Genomic DNA, 19108 nt, shown 5'->3' on the forward strand with positions numbered 1-19108 from the left:
CTGAGAATAAGTGAGAAATTCATGAGATCAATAGGTGAGATTCAAAAAAAGGTAAAATGAAAAAAGAAAAACATAGACTTTAGAATTAGAGAGCTCTGGTTTCAATTTTCATAACTGCAGGTGAGTCCCTTAAACTATTCTGCACCCTTTTCCTAAGAAGTTTATAGAAGGATTAAATGTGAGTATATAGAAAGAGCGTAGCATTAAATTTAGTGCCTAGAAGGTGCTCAACAAACTTAAACAATTGCCACTGTTAAAATAAATTGTGGGACTTCAATTTCTGATTATGACAGAAAACTGGTACTGAGCTAACCCTCCCACTGTACACAACCATAAAACCAGATGAATACACGAGGCAACTACTTCCAGGCATTGAACAGGCAGCACTAGGATGCAGTAACTAAGAGGAGGGAAATTCATGAGCTGAGCCCCATAATGGGCCCGCTCTCACCCAGGGGGTAAGTTCCCACCTGGGGCACAATAAGCTAGAGTCTAAGCAGAGCAGGAAGGTTCTGCTGAGCTGAGGCTAGATCAGAGTTTGGGGCAAGTGAAATAGCTGAGGGTCAGGACACCAGAAAGATGGAATGTGTGAAGGATGAGGGGCAGTAGGGGCAGAAGTCTATGTGGGGGTCACCAGTGAATGAGTTCTTGGCTGATGGTTGGGCTACACGTGCATAGGGAGACACTTTCTCCATTTACTGGAGAGTGGCTGCTATGGAATTGAGAGAGCCACAGAGAAATCTAGCAAGAAGACTTTGGGAACTCCCATTTGACCCAGTAATCCCACTTCTAGGAATATATCCCAAGAAATCAGAAACAAAAATCAGAAAGGATATATGCACCCTTATGTTCATAGCAGCACAATTTACAATAGCTAAGATTTGAAACAGCCTAAATGCCCACCAGATGAGTGGATTAAAAAACTGTGTTACATCTACACAATGTAATACTACGCTGCTGTAAAAAAGAAGGAAATCTTACCATTTGTAACAGCATGGATGGACCTGGAGAGCATTATGCTAAGTGAAATAAGTCAGCCGGAGAAAGATAAATATCACATGATCTCACTCATTTGTGGAATATAATGAACAACATAAACTGATGAACAAAAATAGATCCAGAGACAGAGAAGCATCTAACAGACTATCCAACCTCAGAGGGAAGGCAGGGGAGCGAGGGGGTGTAAGAGATCAACCAAAGGACTTGTATGCATGCACATAAGCATAACCCATGGACACAGACAGTAGGGGGGTGATTGCATGTGCTTGGGGGGTGGGAACGGCTGGGGAGAGGTCAATGGGGGAAAAAGGAGACTTTAAACAATAAAGAATTAAAAAAACTTCGGAATTCTGATCACTTTAAACAATAAAGAAATTTTTAAAAAAATTTGGAATTCTGATCAAGATAGACATCCAGCTGAGGTAACAGAAAGGCCAGATTTGAATTAAGGACCATGCATTTTAAAGTAAGATTTATTTTATATCTGCCCTAACAAGGAATGTGGGGAAAGCCACCAAGGCCCAGCACAGAGTGTAAAGTTCAAATGGGGTAAAAGAGGGCAACTATGCAGAGCTGAGTGGCGACAGTAGCAGCAGCAACAGCAGCAAGAGAATGGTTACATACCATGATCAAATAAGTATTTTCAGGATGGGAATCACGCTCATCAGAAGGGAGTTTCAAATATGCAAAGAAAGAATATTGTGGTGTTGGATTAGAATTGGAAAGAGATCACTGTAAATGTATGGTCTTCAGTAACTCTTTCAATATGTATCTACAGATACAGATCCACTGAGAGGGTCTGGGATTAGTAGCATACCCAAAGCAACAAGCACACCTTATTTCTAAACACCCGTCTCTAATAAAAAAGAACTAGGCTCCTTGGAGAAATGTTTGCTTTCAGGGCTGGGGAAGGAAAAATTCCAAAATGTGCCCAAACATCTTGTGTCAGAAAGAAAAATGAATTGCTCGAAGAATGATGGGGACATGAAAAAGAACAAAGAAGACAGCTTTGAAGGGCCTCCCTCGGGTCAAACCTAAAACAATTTGAGCACAAGAATAATTGGACTCCATGAATACATACCAATATAAATAAATGGATAAATTGAATGTTTGGTAAGAGACGGGGGATTTAATAGTCTCAAAATACCGTCCCACAAAATACTTACTGATTACAGAGGGTGAAAGAGTAACTTTACAGTGAAGTTTACAGCATCTCCTTAATCAAGTAATCTAAGTTAACATCACCAGTTACCAAACAAATCAAAATCATATGCTATTTGATAGGGTACAATGAACAGGTGACTTCTGTGATATTTCTGTGAAAGATACAACCTGACTTTCATCATTAAGTATATCAGACAAAGCCAAATTAACAGAAATTTACAAAATAACTGGCCTGTGATCTTCAAAAGTGTCCAGATCATGAAAGTAAAAGAAAAATGGAGGAAATGTTCCAGATTGAAAATTAAAAGACATGCTTTGAAACTGGTTCCTTTGGCTACAAAAGACATTACTGAAACAAATGAACCTCCGTTTCCTTATCTGTAAATCATGAGGGCTAACTAGCTCTATTGCTCCAAACATCAATTAAGGACTCAAAGATGTTTTTGTAAAGACAGATAAAAAACGAGATCTAACAGTCTATCTCTATTGGTATTCTAACCATGCTAATAAAGATGATCACTGATACCCAGAGGCCGTCCCCCAAATTACAAGAAGTTTTACAGAAAAAAATGTTATACAATGCCTCTATTAATAGTACATCCACACAATGGATTATCTGGTTATATCAGGTGATATGAACAGATGTCAATATTTGTTAAACAGAGAAAGGAAAATTTAGCCCAGTATCTATAACATACTCCCTTTTGTATGTATTTTTGCATATATGTATGTATAAGATAATTATATTTACACTAGTGCCCCAGTGCACGAATTCATGCACATTAAAATTAATTAGAAGGTGGCTAGTGGGGTGGGAGACAGGCCGGACATGCCCTGGAACCAACCTCCCGCAGTCCCTCCCAGGTTGGCAGCACCTGGGGTGGCGCAGCGGCTTGAAGGGCGTCTACAGAGTGAGCGGGGTCCCTCCAGCAGGTGGGGTACCTCAGCCTGGCCTGCGGGGATTGGGCCGAAACTGGCTCTTCAACATCCCCCGAGGGGTCCCATTGCTAGAGGGTAGTTCTTGGGTGACGCACCCCGGAATCGGGCGTCTTCCTCTCTGGTTCCGGGGTGCATCACCCAAGAACCGCCGCTGCCAAGTCACCACAGCTTGGCATCTCCTGCGTTGAGTGTCTGCCCCCTGGTGGTCAGTGGACATCATAGCTACCAGTCGGAGCATCTGCCCCCTGGTGGTCATTGTACATCATAGCTACCAGTCGGTCACTTAGCCTTTTATATATCTACTAGAGGCCCGATGCATGAAATTCATGTGTGTGTGTGTGGGGGGGGGGTCCCCTCAGCCCAGCCTCTCTCCAATCCGGAACCCCTCAGGGGACGTCCGACTGCCAGTTTAGGCCCGATCCCGGGGATCGGGCCTAAACCGGCAGTCAGACATCCCTCTCACAATCCGGGACCGCTGGCTCCTAACTGCTCACCTGCCTGCCAGCCTGATCACCCTTAACCGCCTCTGCCTGCTGGCCTGATCGCCCCTAACTGCCCGCCCCATGCCGGCCTGGTCACCCCCAACTCCCCCCCCGCCCCTCCGCCCACCAGCCTGGTTGTCCCCAACTACCCCTCCCCCGCCAGCCTGGTTACCCCTTACTGCCCCCCCTGCTGGCCTGGTCATCCCACACAGCCTGCTGCTCAGTCATTTGGTCGTCCCTCACTAACCCCCCTGCCAGCCTTGTCGCCCCATGCAGCCTGCTGTTTGGTCATTACTGTTACTGTGACGGTGTCCCGGACAATTTGCATATTCCTCTATTATTAGTATAGACCACAATAAAAGCATAATATCCTAATTAGACCGGATAGCCAAACGACCTAAGGACGAAGCTGGGGCTGCGAGGGCCAAGCCCCTTGCACGAATTTCGTGCATCAGGCCTCTAGTATAGATATATATGCCCGCATATGCATATAAACTTTTTAGAGGGATACATAATAAAATGTTAACAATGATTAGTTCTGAGAAATAGGAATAGAAAATCATAAAGGAGATGAGCATTTTCCTCTCTATCTTCTACCCTTACATACTCAATATTCAACAAGAAATTTTTTAAAAAGTCATCCTGTAGCAGTAGGTACCTATAACACCCATATCTTGGTTCCTACCTACCATTCCCAACTAAAAGGAAACACTGCCTCGAATAACCTGTAACCCTGACTAGATCACTCTAAAATTTATAAGGTTTGTGCAACACTATCTTTAAAGTTTGCTGAAAGTTTCACAGAAAAATCAAAACTTAGTCAGATGTTTATCCATACCTATACAATCCCTGATGTTGGTGATTGCTAACTAATGTTTTTCAGGATCAAGCCCAAGATATTTTGCAGGGCCAGGGGGTGAACCAGCTAAAATCACCTGAAATTGTCTGGAGCAGCCTGAAGAACCCTTTAGTGACCTCCACATGAACTTTCCTCATTACAACACAAAATCTCCACCCAGGGGTAGATTTGCAGAGATTTCCCATCATTTTTGAACGTGCAATGTATGTTTAAGCATATTTCCTAACTGCGCAAGTGCTGGCATATCCCTACCTATACATGCAATGACTAAGTCTACCTTGATGCTAGTGCATGATTTCCCTAATAAATATGGATTATATACTTGTCCTTGCTTGCTGGCTCACAATAAAGTCCCTTCTCATAAAATCATCTTTTTATTGGCAACTACTGAGCATTCAGACCCAGTTTGGTTGGTAACATGATTCTGCATATGGGTCAGAGTAACAAATAGTGGGTTGTTTGGACATCTTGAGAGAAATTAAAGAAGTATTCAAACACTAATGAAGGCATGTAAAAAGGATAAAGATGCTGGTGTGGTGGGGCTTCCACATATCTGGGATAATACAAACATCAAAAAGAATCACTGTAACTAAAAAATGATCAGAAAAGCAAGGACCACCCTAGTCAGTTTGGTTCAGTGGTTGAGCGCCGACTTATGACCAGTAGGCCACAGTTCAATTCCCAGTCAGGGCACATGCCTGGGTTGCAGGCTCAATCCCTAGTGTGGGGCATACAAGAGCAGCCAATTAATGATCCTTTCATCATTGATGTTTCTATCTCTCTATCCCTTCCCCTTCCTCTCTGAAATCAATAAAAATATATTTAAAAGAAAAGCAAGAAAGTGATTATTACAAGAGTCAAGGTAGCAGTTAATTATGGGGTAGGAAGAAAGCATACAGTGGGTTTCTAGGATACTGGAGATGTTCTACTTCTTGACCTGGAAAATAATTTCATGAATGTTTGTTTCATAATTACTTATTACACTGCATATACTTGCTGTGTACACACACGCACATATTATACTTCACAATTTAAAAACAAAGATAAAGTTTTCAGGAGGAAAAAAAGTCAAATAAAAACAAGAGCCTTTTATAAAGAGAATGACAATATTTTACCTGCAAGAGTAAGTAGGCTCTCCTACTTTAAAAACGCGACCACAAAGATGAGAAGGTTTGTTTGCTTGTTCAAGTTTTGGAAATCCAAATGCAGGATCTTCACCACAAATGTACCATTCCATTGGTCCCAATAAGACAAGCTGTGCCAGCATGTCTTCTCTCTGTGGAAAAGGGTTGGGACCCCTGCAGTAGATTTTGGGTACATAGTGGGCTAAATGCTGGTATACTTCTCTAGTGAGGTCAGTAGACTGCAGCCATTTCTGTAAACAAAGAAAAAAGAAAAAATGTTTCAAACAATGTCAATAAACTACTAATTTGAATAAATCTACTATATTTTCTTTTAGGTACAAAAATAATGGTAAGAGTCTTATAAATTATTCTGTTGATAACACTCATCACTGAATGTCTTCTTTCCAAAAAGGGCAAAATTTAAAACCAAATCCAAACTGTTTTAGAATTCTACTTAAAGTGAAAGTAAAATTAAAGTGAAAGGAGCCCTTCTTGCTGAAACCGGTTTGGCTCAGTGGATAGAGCGTCGGCCTGCGGACTGAAAGGTCCTGGGTTCGATTCTGGTCAAGGGCATGTACGTTGGTTGCAGGCACACCCCCAGGAGGCAGCTGGTCGATGATTCTCTCATCGATGTTTCTAACTCTCTATCCCTCTCCCTTCATCTCTGTAAAAAATCAATAAAATATATTTAAAAAAAAAAAAAAAAAAAAGAAAGGAGCCCTTCTTCCTCAACTCTAGAAGCAATCTTCTGTAGGCAGTACAGGAAAATGACCACATCAAATTGTCATATAAATCACTAGCCACTGAGCCCATTCGTTTCTAATGCTCTGTTCAAAAAAATTTTTTTCAATTTCTTTACTAAATTATTTTCAATTACATTCAACAGACACTATATTAGTGTCAGGTCACAACATACTGATTAGGCATTTATATACCTTACTAGAGGCCCGGTGCACAAAAATTTGTGCACTCGGGGGTCCCTCAGACCAGTCTGGGACCCCTCAGGGGATGTCCACCTGCTGGCTTAGGCCTGCTCCCCAGGGGATTGTGCCTAAGCTGGCAGTGATACATCCCTTGGGGGATGTCCACTTTCCAGCGGGCCAAAGCTGCAGTTGAACATCCATAGAGCTGCTGAGGAGGCAGGAGAGGCTCCCACCATCGCCACTGTGATGCCGTCAGCCTGGCTTGTGGCTGAGCAGAGCTCCCCCTGTGGGAGTGCACTGACTACCAGGGGGCAGCTCCTGCATTGAGCATCTGCCCCCTGGTGGTCAGTGTGTGTCATAGTGAACAGTCATTCCAGTCGTTCTGCTGTTAGGGTTAATTTGCACATTACCACCCTAAAGGGTTTGGCTCAGTGGATAGAGCGTCAGCCTGCGGACTGAAGGGTCCCAGGTTCGATTCCCGTCAAGGGCATGTACTCTGGTTGTGTACACATCCCCAGTAGGGGGTGTGCAGGAGGCAGCTGATCGAAGTTTCTCTCTCATCGATGTTTCTAACTCTCTATCCCTCTCCCTTCCTCTCTGTAAAGAATCAATAAAATATATTTGAAAAAAAAATTGCATGTGCACATTACCCTTTTATTATATAGGATAGAAGCCTGGTGCACGGGTGGGAGCCAGCTGGTTTGCCCTGAAGGGTGTCCCAGATCAGGGTGGACAGGGGACCCCCAGCTCCCTATGATCGCCCACGCCGCCCCTGCTCACGATCGCTGGCTCTGCCCATGCTCAGGCCTAACAACTCTGGCCAAGGCATTAGGCCTGGGCAAGGGACCCCCAGCTCCCCACCATCTCCAACTCGGCCCCTGCTCCCTGGGATTGCCGGCTCCGCCCTAATGCCTCTCACCCAGGCATTAGGCCTAGGCAGGGGACCCACAGCTCTCCAAGGGATCTCCTGCTCCACCCCTTCCCAGGCCTAACGCCTGTGGCCAAGGCATTAGGCCTGGGCAGGGGACCCCAAGCTCCCACCATCGGCGACTCTGCCCCTGCTCCCCATCATCGCTGGCACCGCCCCTGCCCAGGCCTAATGCCTCTGGCCCAGGCGTTAGGCCTGGGCAGGGGACCCCCCCAGCTGCAGCCGCCCCGGGATCGTGGGCTCCGCCCCTGCCAGGGCCTAACGCCTCTGGCAGAGGTGTTAGGCCTGGGCAGGGGACCGCCCCCAGCTGCAGCCACCCCGCGATCGTGGGCTTGCCCCTGCCCAGGGCCTAATGCCTCGGCCAGAGGCGTTAGGCCCAGGCAGGGGAGACCCGCAGCTGCAGCCACCCCTCGATCACGGGCTCTGCCCCTGCCCAGCTCCCATTGCTGGCTCCACCCCTACTTCCCGCTATCACTGTCCAGTGCAGCAAAGGCGCCCGATTCTCCGATCATGGCTGGTGGGCAGGGCAATGAGGGCCGCCTTTGCCCTGCCCCCTGGCTCTTAGCTCCCCCCTGGGTTTCCAATCACTGTCAGTGGCAGGGGGCTTCTTCCGTGCTTTCCCTTTCACCTCCCTGCATTGTGCCTACGTATGCAAATTAACCGCCATCTTTGTTGGCATTTAACCGCCATCTTGGCTGGTGATTAATTTGCATATCTCGCTAATTAGCCAATGGGAAGGGTAGCGGTCGTACGCTAATTACCATGTTTCTCTTTTATTAGATAGGAAGGATGAAGTGATTACCTTGATATTATGACTGTGATTTGGATTCTCTTTATCAGTTTGCCGTCAGGAACAGCATGTAGTGAACATCAACAGCCAATACATTACTTATATTTCCGATTGATTAATATGAGATGACATACCACTCTTATGAATATCAGTCCACAAGAGACTTTGTTTCACCGATATGGCTTCTTTCCCTGATCAACCTCACTATAAGCCCTTCCCTCTTCCTTCTCCCTGCAATAAATCAAAAACAGCCACTTTTTTGTTCCCAAACTTTTTTTTTTAAATATATTTTATTGATTTTTTACAGAGTGGAAGGGAAAGGGATAGAGAATCAGAAACATTGTTGAGAGAGAAACATCGATCAGCTGCCTCCTGCACACCTCCCACTGGGGATGTGCCCGCAACCAAGGCACATGCCCTTGACTGGAATCGAACCTGGGACCCTTCAGTCCACAGGCCGACGCTCTATCCACTGAGCCAAACCAGTCAGGTCTGTTCCCAAACTTTTATGTTCAACTACCTTTGATAATTATACTGATAGCAAATGGATACTGTGGTATTGTTATTTATAATATACTAGAGGCCCAGTGCATGAAATTCATGCACTCGGGATGGGAGGGGGGGTCTCTCGGCCTGGCCTGTGCCCTCTTGCAGTCTGGGAGCCCTCGGAAGATGTCCAACTGATAGCTTAGGCCCACTCCCTACGTTGGCCTAAGCCACAGTCGGACATCCTTAGCGCTGCCATGGAAGTGGAAGATACTCCCGCCACCGCTGCTGCGCTTGCAAGCCCTGAGCCTGGCTCAGAGCTTCTGGCTGAGTGGCGCTCCCCCTGTGAGAGCACACTGACCACCAGGGGGAAGCTCCTGCATTGAGCATCTGCCCCCTGGTGGTCAGTGCGCATCAAAGCGACAGGTTGTTCCGCTGTTTGGTCGATTTGCATATTAGCCTTTTATTATATAGGATATTTGGCCTTTTTCCCATTCCTGGCAGATCTTTGATAAAACTCTTGAAATTTCCAATCTACAGACCTCACTAGAGAAGTGTACCCGCATTTAGCCCACTATGTACCCAAAATCTACAGCAGGGGTCCCACATTTCGTAAGGAAGATAAAGGTGAAAGAAGTGTCTTTTGTTATTTATCACAAGCCTCTTTGAGGAGCTGGTTGCCAGGGGAGCCAACCCAGTGATTAGAAGGTTGAAACTTACAGTCTCCACCTCCAACTCTGGGACAGGAGAGGGCTGGAGGCTGAGTTAATGGCAATGATTTCATCAATAATGCCCACATAACAAAGCTTCCATAAAAATCCCTAAATGTTGGCTTTCAGAGTTTCTGGGTTAGTAAACACACAGAGGTGCAGGCACAGGGCATGGAAGCTCCGCGCCCCTTCCCGCATACCTTGCTCTATACATCTCTTCCAACTGGCTGTTCCTGAGTTGTATCATTTTAAAATAAACCAGTAATCTATATATATAAAAGCCTAAACGACCATTCAGCTGTTCACTATGATGCGCACTGACAACCAGAGGGCAGATGCTCAACGCACAGGCATGGAAACATGGAACAGACTGATGAATCTCAGAGGGAAAGGGGGAGAGTGGGAAGAGATTAACCAAAGATCTTATATGCATACTAGAGGCCCGGTGCACAGATTCGTGCACCGGTGGGGTCCCTCAGCCTGGCCTGTGGGAATCGGGCCAAATCTGTGCACTGGGCCTCCGACATCCCCCAAGGGGTCCTGGTTTTCGAGAGGGCACAGGCCAGGCTGAGGGACCCCACCGGTGGACAAATCTGTGCACTGAGCCTCTAGTCTAGTAAATAAACTAGATGTTCTACCAAGTGATTGAACACAAAGAAAGGATCATGCAAACTCCCGATTTGTAGTCAACTCAGACGAAGTTGTGGATAACTTGAGGACAGTGGTGAAGCAGAAAATCTTGTGGGACTGAGCCCTTAATCTGTAGGATCTAATGCTAACTCTAGGTGTATAACGTCAGAATTGAACTGAATTGTAGGCCACCCAGTTGGTGTCTCAGAGAATTACAGAACTGCTTGGTGTGGGGAACCCCCCCTCACTCACTCACTCACACACACACACACACACACACACACACACATATATTGGGCAGCCAGAGTATTGGTTTAAGTGTAGAGAGAAAAAGAAGAAATAGAGCCTCTCCTTTCAGATACCAACTCAACATGTCCAAAACTGAACTAATGATCACCCCACACACACACCAAAACCCTGCTATTACCATTACTTCCCTATTTTAGATACCAGCATACACCTAGGTATCTAAACCAAAAAAAAAAAAAAAAAAACCCTGAAAATACTCCTCTTTCTCACCCCAATGTCCAATGATGTCTTGTCCATTGGGCTTCTTAAATCTTTATTGCATCCATCCATTTCTTTCTCTCCATCTCCACAAGCATTAACTCCACTTAGTCCAAATCCCCCATTCCTATCTTTCACCAGAATTAGTGCAACAATGTCTTAAATGGTGATCTCCACACCTCTTACCCCTCTACAGTCCATTTCCCAACCTCACTACCAGAGTGATTCTTGAAGTCAGCTTCTCCTTGTACTGAGAATCAAGTCAGCTCTCCTAACATGATTTACAACGTCCCTGCCTTGTATCAATACCTTCCGGTCTTCTCCTCCAGACCCATATTGGCTCCTTTCTCTGCTTTATAAGGCTATTTTCTACTCATTTTTCAGATCTCAGCTTCTGTTTCACTTTTTCTAAGATGCCTTCTTAACCCATTCCTCTCCCTCATCTCCCATTTCCATATACCCCCAGGTCTAAAACAGAAGTTGGCCTCAGTGGGCATTTAGTAAAATCTGCTAACTGAATGACTACAAATATGTTTACACTACTTACTGTCACATTACACTAATATTGTGGAAAGACTCTCTATGTGGTTTCAATGGAAGCAAAGATAGAGCAGATCCAGGCCTGCAGACTCCAAAAACTAAACCAAATAAGCCCTAGGTAAAGCATCCTTCAAACCACTTCCTTTCTGTTCCCTTTCTATTTCCTGAAGTCTTTTCCCTGTATTCTGTCACTTACCCCTGCCTTCACTGCCAATTGAGTTGGTATGTTTATTTGCCCTCCATACTACTGTTTAAGTGATGTCTAACACCGTAAAACAACAGTATAAGATCTTCATTTTAACTATTTGTACAATCTTCAGCCCACTTCCTTCCAAAAATAACATATAAAAAGAGATTTTAAGTATTCATGAGGTGTTATATATTAACTTTCTAATCAATTTCACATTGCAGATAACTTTTACTAAAATGTAAAAATCCTGTTCATAAGTTACGGGGCTGTATAGAAGCTTTATGCAGGTAGGAAAGAGACTAAATTATTCTTAAAATAACAGCATTTCTTGAGAGACAATCCCACAGGTTTAAGAATTTTTTCTCCATTTATTTGTTTGTTTATAAATCCTCACCCGAGGACATGCTTAGCAAGAGGAAGGGGGAGAAAAGGAGGGAGAGGGTAGAAGGTGGGGGGGGGGGGGAGGGTGAGAAAAAAGGCCAACAACATCAATGTGAGAGAGAAACAATTGGTTGCTTACCATATGCTCCCTGCCTGGGGATAAAACCTGCAACCCACTTATGTGCCCTAACTGCAGCCTTTCAGTGCATGGGACTACGCTCAACTAATTGAGCCATAAGGCTGGGCTCTTTCCCCTTTAGAGCAGTAGCTCTAAATAAAAATTACATACATATTTCAGTAATTATAAAAGTGACAAGAGCCCTAACCGGTTTGGTTCAGTGGATAGAGCGTTAGCCTGCGGAGTGAAGGGTCCCAGGTTCGATTCCGGTCAAGGGCATGTACCTTGTGATGTTTCTCTCTCATCGATGTTTCTAACTCTCTATCCCTCTCCCTTCCTCTCTGTAAAAAATCAATAAAAAATATATATTTTTAAATAAATAAAAGTGACAAGAAAAAAAAAGTTAAGGCCCTGGGCTGGGGTAGCTCAGTTGGTTAAAGCATCATCCCGATACACCAAGGTTGCAGGTTCTATCTCTAGTCAGGGCACATCAAGAAGCAACCAATGAATGCATAAATAAGTGGAACAACAAATCAATGTGTTGTTTTTTTTCTTTCTCTAAAATTAATTAAAAGGCAAACTAGAATCTAATTCTTTGAACTAAAAAACCATTTTTTTTTTTTTTGGTTACATCCAAGGGTAAATGTCTAGTTTTTCACCCATTGCTAGTAAACCCTATTTAAAATATGAATATAGAGTCAAATTATCCTAAGCAATTTACTGTTTATGAATGAAAAATTAAGCATTAAGAGTCAATGGATTCCCAGGTGGGTACTAGAATTAACGAGGGTGGGAGGGGGTGGGGGGAGGTCACTTCATAAATCATATAATTGTCTAACCACTACACTTTATCTCTGAAACTAATATGAAATAATATTGAATGTCAAATGTAATTGAAAAAAATATTCAAAGAATTCACCTCCATGATCCTGGAAAATTATGATTTAGGCAATCTTACTTTACAACACATTTAAAGATTTTGTTTTAAAAGCAACTTTTGTTTTTATTTTTATGTTCCCATTTCTCTTAAAACTTCGCTTGCAGCCCTGGCTGGTGTGGCTCAGTTGGTTGAGCGTTACCCTATGGACTGTGAGGTCCCAGATTCAATTCCCTGTCAGGGCACATGCCTAGGTTGCAGGCTCAATCTCCAGTAGGCACATGCAGGAAGCAGCTAATTGATGTTTCTTTCTCTCTCTCCCTCTCCCTCCCTATAAAATCAATAAAAGTATATTAAATGTATATTATTAATAAGAACAAGCATTTCATTCTAAATATTATTTATCACACATTATTCTAAATTATTAAAAAGATATAAAATCTGATTCAAGAAAGGCAGGCATAGCCCTGGTCAGTGTGGCTCAGTTGGTTGAGCATTGTCCCTTGCACCAAAGGGTCACTGGTTTGATTCCCGGTCAGGGCATATCTCTCTCTCTCTCTCTCTCTCTCTCTCTCTCAAATCAATAAAAACATTAGAAAAAATGGCAGGCATATATTCCAAATTCAAAACCATGCAACCAATTGGCGATCCTTTACAGGCATTTTAATGTTTTTACTTTAACAATATATAAATTAAAGTACCTTCACATGAGACTTCTATACCAGAGATACTGAATCAGTGATTTGCAACAGTATAGATTAAAAGGGGGGGAAAGCTGCAAAGAGAAAGTGAGGAGGAAGAAAAACTTTCTGGTTGCCTTTCAAAATAATGGCTCATGTATTTCTCTAAAGAATAAAATTTACAGCTTTTCATATTAGTTCTCACTAATATAAGCTGATTATGTAAGTGTTTAACATGAAAAACTATTGAGATTTCTAATTGGCTGCATGTTAATTTGCCTTTATTTCAGACACTTGTGGCTGTCAAACCAATATGCACAACAGAGTAATAAACACTATCTTATTAGGAGCCCTCCATAGGGAAGTAAAGAAACTGTCAACTCATTCCACTAAAGTAAACATGTTATGACAATGTTTCCAAGAGCTTTTCTTTTTTGAATGCTATATTTAAACCTGGGGATAGAGAGCAACTACAAACACAACAATAAAAGATTCCCTAGAGGTTAGCTTATTACATTATCTAATTAGTATTCTATATCCAATTAAAACTGTATCCTTTAACCCCATTTGATTTTGCTTTCAAGCAAGGATAACCAACGCGTAAATTAATTGTAAAACGCCCTAACCGGTTTGGCTCAGTGGATAGAGTGTCGGCCTGCGGACTCAAGGGTCCCGGGTTCGATTCCGGTCAAGGGCATATACCTTGGTTGCGCGCACATCCCCAGTGGGGAGTGTGCAGGAGGCAGCTGATTGGTGTTTCTCTCTCATCGATGTTTCTAACTCTCTATCCCTCTCCCTTCCTCTCTGTAAAAAATCAATAAAATATATTTAAAAAAAAAAATTAATTGTAAAGCGACAATTGCTAGTCCTGAAATGGAGTTTTCTGGACTATAAATTATTAAGAAATATTTAAACAAATCATATTATGAGTTGTAAAAATGAAGTAAAAGCATTCGCAAATAAAAATAATATGCTTACTTCAAGAAATAAAAATTATTTTAAAAAAAATAATATGCAAACTCAATAATAAAAGACAAAAAAATCTAATTTAAAAATACACAAAAGATAGGAACTGGAACTTCTAAAGAAGATATACAAATAGCCAAAAAACTCAGGAAAAGATGGTCAACATCATAAGTCACAGGGAAATACAAATCAAAACACACCCAACAGGATGGCTATAATAAAAAAGACAGTAACAAGTGCTGACAGGATGTGGAGAAGTCCACATCCCTCATTTTCTGTTGGTGGGAATGTAAAATGATGTAGCCACTTTGGAAAACGATTTAGGGGGTTCCTCAAAACATTAAGCATAGAATTACCAGGTGACAGAGGAATTCCTCTCCTGGATAAAAGCCCAAGAGAAATAAAAACATATGTTCCTACAAAAAAAGTGTATACAATGTTCATAGTAGCATGATTCACAATATCCAAAAAGTGGAAACAGCCCAAACGTCCATCAACTGATAAATGGGTAAGAAAAGTATGGCATATGCTTACAATGGAATATTATTTTGCAATAAAAAGGAATGAAGTATTGATATATGCTACAATACAACTCTTGAAACACTGTTAAGTAAAAAAGCCAGAAACAAAAGATAACATACTGTACCATTCTATTTATATGAAATTTCCAGAATAGGAAAATCTATGGAGACCAAAAATAGATTAGAAATTGCCTAGAGTTTGGGAGTTTAGGTGAAAAAGGGGATTGACAGCTAATGGGCATAGGATTTCTGTTTGGAGGTGATGAAAATGCTCTAAATTGATTGTGGTAATAGTTGCACAACTCTGTCAATATAGTAAACACCATTAAATTGAACTGTGCATTTGAATTATATGTGGAACTTAAAAATTTTAAAGCAAAAAATAACCATAATGAGTATGTTATACTTGGGGAAAATATATGTACTTTTTAAGTCATGATCATCCATCAGAACATATTACAATCAGATCAGTGGAGCATGCAACATAGCAGACTCAAAAAGTGTTGAGAAAGTGATGCTTCTGGATTCAATTCTACCAAGTAAAAGAGAAGACTGAGAAGGGAGGGTCTCTTGAATATCCCAAACGTAAAATTACTGAAGATAGCATCAACATGCATTATTTGTGAAGCATACTATTTAAGATAGATGGGAGATCACAAATAGGGATCTCATAACAGGAGAAGTGGTGCGTAAATAAAGCGTGGGAAAGACGACACTAGTGCTTATTAAGTAATTTCAAATGGATATGATCCCAACACACTGTAGTATCAGAGGTCTAAAGGCTGCAATAGCTGCTTTCTAAACTTGTTCGCCCTCTCTAAAATTTACTTCTAACCTGAGAAAACTTTATCAATTCATTTTAGTTTGTCTCTGTCACAGGTTTTATAATTGGCTTCCTCAGGAACCTCAGCAAGTTGAAGCTCTAATCTACTTGGTAGCTTGTATTTTTAAGACTGGGAAAATAGAGTACATACATAGCCTGTAACACTGGGCCAACAAACCCAAAATTCGGTGGGAGTAAAAGAAAATACTACTTTGAGGTAAATAACAGATTAGTTATCAATATGGATAAGATGACATGGAGACGGAAAGTCATGATGACCATTTTGCTGTTTACTTGTAACACTGCTTTTTCTTTTTCAAATCTCTTTGATAAATGAAGGCCAATGGGGGCTGAAAATCCTTGGTGGTTGTAATATTAAGCAGAAATGAAAACTGCCTAAACAAGTGGGTTAAAAAAATAATTAAAAAAGCAAACACTTATTATTCAACAATGTAGTCCTGTAAACTCTTCAGCTCTACTACTCCTGTCATGTATTCCATCCACTCTGACTTCGGTGTCCTCCTCAATTCACCCAAACAGCCCCCACAGTGCTCTGCCAAAATGCTGTTTCTAACATTCAGGGTGTTGACGTTAGCTTTCTAAAGCGAAGGCCCTAGAGGTGGGGCCCGCGATGTTTTGGTCCATTCATAATCAGTCCGGACAATCTGCTCTAATGGGTGTTCCCCGTCCTTGAAGCAAGATGTCCACGAGCCTATTGACATAATCGCCTTACAACCCTGCTGCCGGCACGAGCACATTCCTGTTACAGTTTCAGCACAAACGCGGACTGGGACGATGGTTGAAGTTTGGGGCATAACTGTCCCCACTGTGCTATGGCCAAACCCAACGTTATGAACTTCTGTCTGTTGACAGCTGCTCTCTCAAAGTTACATAACGTCTGCTCTCCACCCCACTACCCCAACTCCTAGAAAAATTATTTTTTTTTATCTCCCGGCCTCCACCACTACTTTCTCACACTCAGGGCACAAGTCGAAACACTACTTTCCGCACATTCATCAATACTGACGACGGGCCCAGCCCGTGCACAAACGCACCGAGGAGAGGGAGGGAGGGAGGACCGTACCGTTGGCATCCCTCGGCGGGCGCGCACGGCGGTCCCGGGAACAGAGTCGGGGCTCGCGCAAGGGGGGCATTTCTCAGCGGAGGAGCCAATGCCCCGCTCAGCTCAAGAAGCGGAACCGGGTGGAGAAAGTGGGGCGATGACACCCCCAACACCAAGAAGGCCCTTTCCTCCGCTCTCGCAAGACCTGGCATACGGGGCAAAGGCCCTGATGCTGGGGGCTTCATGATGGTGGGGGGGGGGGGGGGAATGATGAAGAGCTGTTGGTTCTGGGCAGAAGGGGAACGTAAGAGGTGGCCGGTGCACAGCGCAGCCTTCGGGGCTGTTTGAGAATAAAGAGGGAGGGAAGGGGCCGCTCCCCACTCCCCGCTCGGGGAGGCCGGAGAGCCGGGCCGCTCCGGGATTTCCGGGAGTCGGTCCTCCCACGGGGCTCGGCCTGCGACGGCCGGACGTCCCGCCCGGGGCCGGCACTCACCCCCGCGGTCTCCTCAGCCGAACATTCCAGCAAACTCTGGTCGATGGCCGGCACCTCCGGCTCCAGCTCCGACGCCATCTTCCCTCGTCCTCTTCCCCAGCGCTAACGCCGCTGCCGCCGCCCCAAGGGCCGCGGCCTCGCCACAGCCCGGGGGCCAAGCTCGCCACCCCCCGCCCCGGGCAGTCGGTCCCGAGCCGTCCAGGCGGCGGCGGGCGTAGGAGACGGAGAGTAGCGTGAAGGGAGCGGGACAGAAGGGACCGCGGCCTCCGGTAGCTCCCTGCCGGGCTCGGCGCCCGAGTCCAGTCACTGCCTCGTCCCTGCGCTGGGGAAGGACACGGAACACGCTGGGCCTGGCACGGTGCTCGTTTCCACCGCGTCCCGGACTGAGAGAGGGGCAATACCACCGGAGAGCGGAAGCAAAGCTCTCTGGGAAATGTAGTCACCCCTCGCTAGGCCTTGGAGCATTGTGCCCTTATAGGGTAGGCACAGGGGCATTGTGGGAGTTGTAGTCCGTCTGCTAAGGAAATTAGGCAAAGGGCAGGTGAGTGGGCGGGGCTTCTCTGCACAAGCGAATCATGGGAAGAGAATATTAGCAAGAAGCGCCCACCTGGCCCTAGACAGAGGCAGGTGGATAGAGCTTCAGCCTGCTACTGAAGGGTCCTGCGTTCATTCCCATCAAGGGCACGTGCCCCGTTACGGGCTTGATTCCCCCAGTTGGGGGCGTGCCGGGAGACAGCCAATCAATGATTCTCTCTACCTCTCCCTTCTTCTCTGAAATCAATAAAAATATATTGAAAAAAGAAAAAGGAAGCGCCCACCTGGAAAGAGGTGGAAGAGCATGATATTGTGAGAACTGTAGTTTTATCCCTCCGATCGCATTTGTTCAGTTTTGTATGGGCAGGTTCTAGAACAGTGCCTGGCACGTGGTAGACACCTAAGTACTTTTCAAAGCCTTGCGTATGATAGGCACTGGAATACTCATCCAATGAATGAATGAATTACATTCTATTCCTATAGTTCTATGGCCCTGTCGTTTATAATCTCATCCTTTAGACTAGTAACGGGTGTGAACATTACCCAGGTGTTTGAAGGTTTTACAACATGTTAAATACTATTTTAAAGGAAACATTTCCAAGCAAGTTAGTTATAACCACTTATCAGAATTTATAACAAGTCTTGCTGCAAAGGAAAAGGAGTCTACCAAGCCAATTCAGAGATTTACTCTTGATAGGGACCTTTTACAGAAACAGATACTCATTAGATTAGGTACAACATAAAATTATGTTTGGTTAGAGACAGGCATTTGACTGACAGTTGAAATGAATGGGTTTCTTAGAACAAGCCTTAAATTGCCTTAGATTTATCAGGTAATTGCTAACACATTTTATCAGGTATGCTAGTTTATTCTCAGAAGAAGATTGTGAATTTCATTAGGGGAAAAAAAGTTCTGACTCAGTCCAGGTTTGGGACATGTTTTTGTTGTTTTGTCATTGTTAACAATACTATAATATTAACCAAGTTTTTTTAAAAGGAAATAAAAATTGCCCATAACCTCATAGTCCAAATAAGCCTTGTGATCACTTTTAAAAATAAGTTAGAAATTTATAAGGTTAGAAATGTATAAGGTTAGAAATTTAAACTCAATAGAAATATTTTTAAATAAAAACTACCCCTCTTAACCCAAGTACCTCTCCCCAAAGAAAAGAATTTTTAATACTTTCTTACGATTCTATCCAGAAAAATGTATGCATACATCTGCAAGGATATCTAGAATGAGATATCTTCAAATGTTCTTCTGGGTATTACTTTTTTCTTTGCCCAATTTCCTTACACTGATGCACTGCCTAGTCAGAATGAACCTGGAAGAAAATTGGGATTGTTACAATCCAGAAGCAAAGATAATATCTTTCTAAGG

At 43.6% G+C, this 19108-nt stretch overlaps 1 protein-coding gene across 14 annotated transcripts in view; it reads right to left on the reverse strand.

Moving 5' to 3' along the window:
• The window catches only part of UBR2 (ubiquitin protein ligase E3 component n-recognin 2), a 143571-nt gene extending 125962 nt beyond the window's left edge, over positions 1-17609 (reverse strand). For 7 of the 14 annotated variants that reach the window (XR_011471874.1, XR_011471873.1, XR_011471872.1 and 4 more), the window contains exons 1-2: positions 17194-17605; positions 5559-5818 (exon numbers count right to left, since the gene is read on the reverse strand). Coding sequence is in view for 9 of the 14 variants with exons in the window: in XM_070418581.1 (XP_070274682.1) it covers positions 5559-5818; positions 17194-17271 (338 nt within the window). In the remaining 5 variants the exon portion in view is untranslated. Of the gene's footprint in view, positions 1-1623; positions 2169-5558; positions 5819-17193 lie in introns of those variants that run through there. The other 7 variants (XR_011471875.1, XM_070418586.1, XM_070418578.1 and 4 more) reach the window with 5 other exon arrangements.
• Between the last annotated feature and the right edge of the window lie 1499 nt (positions 17610-19108).

This window comes from Myotis yumanensis, unplaced genomic scaffold, assembly GCF_028538775.1.
Source record: "Myotis yumanensis isolate MYYU_CA2020_CCGP unplaced genomic scaffold, mMyoYum1.0.hap1 SCAF_6, whole genome shotgun sequence".
Lineage (NCBI taxonomy): Eukaryota > Metazoa > Chordata > Mammalia > Chiroptera > Vespertilionidae > Myotis > Myotis yumanensis.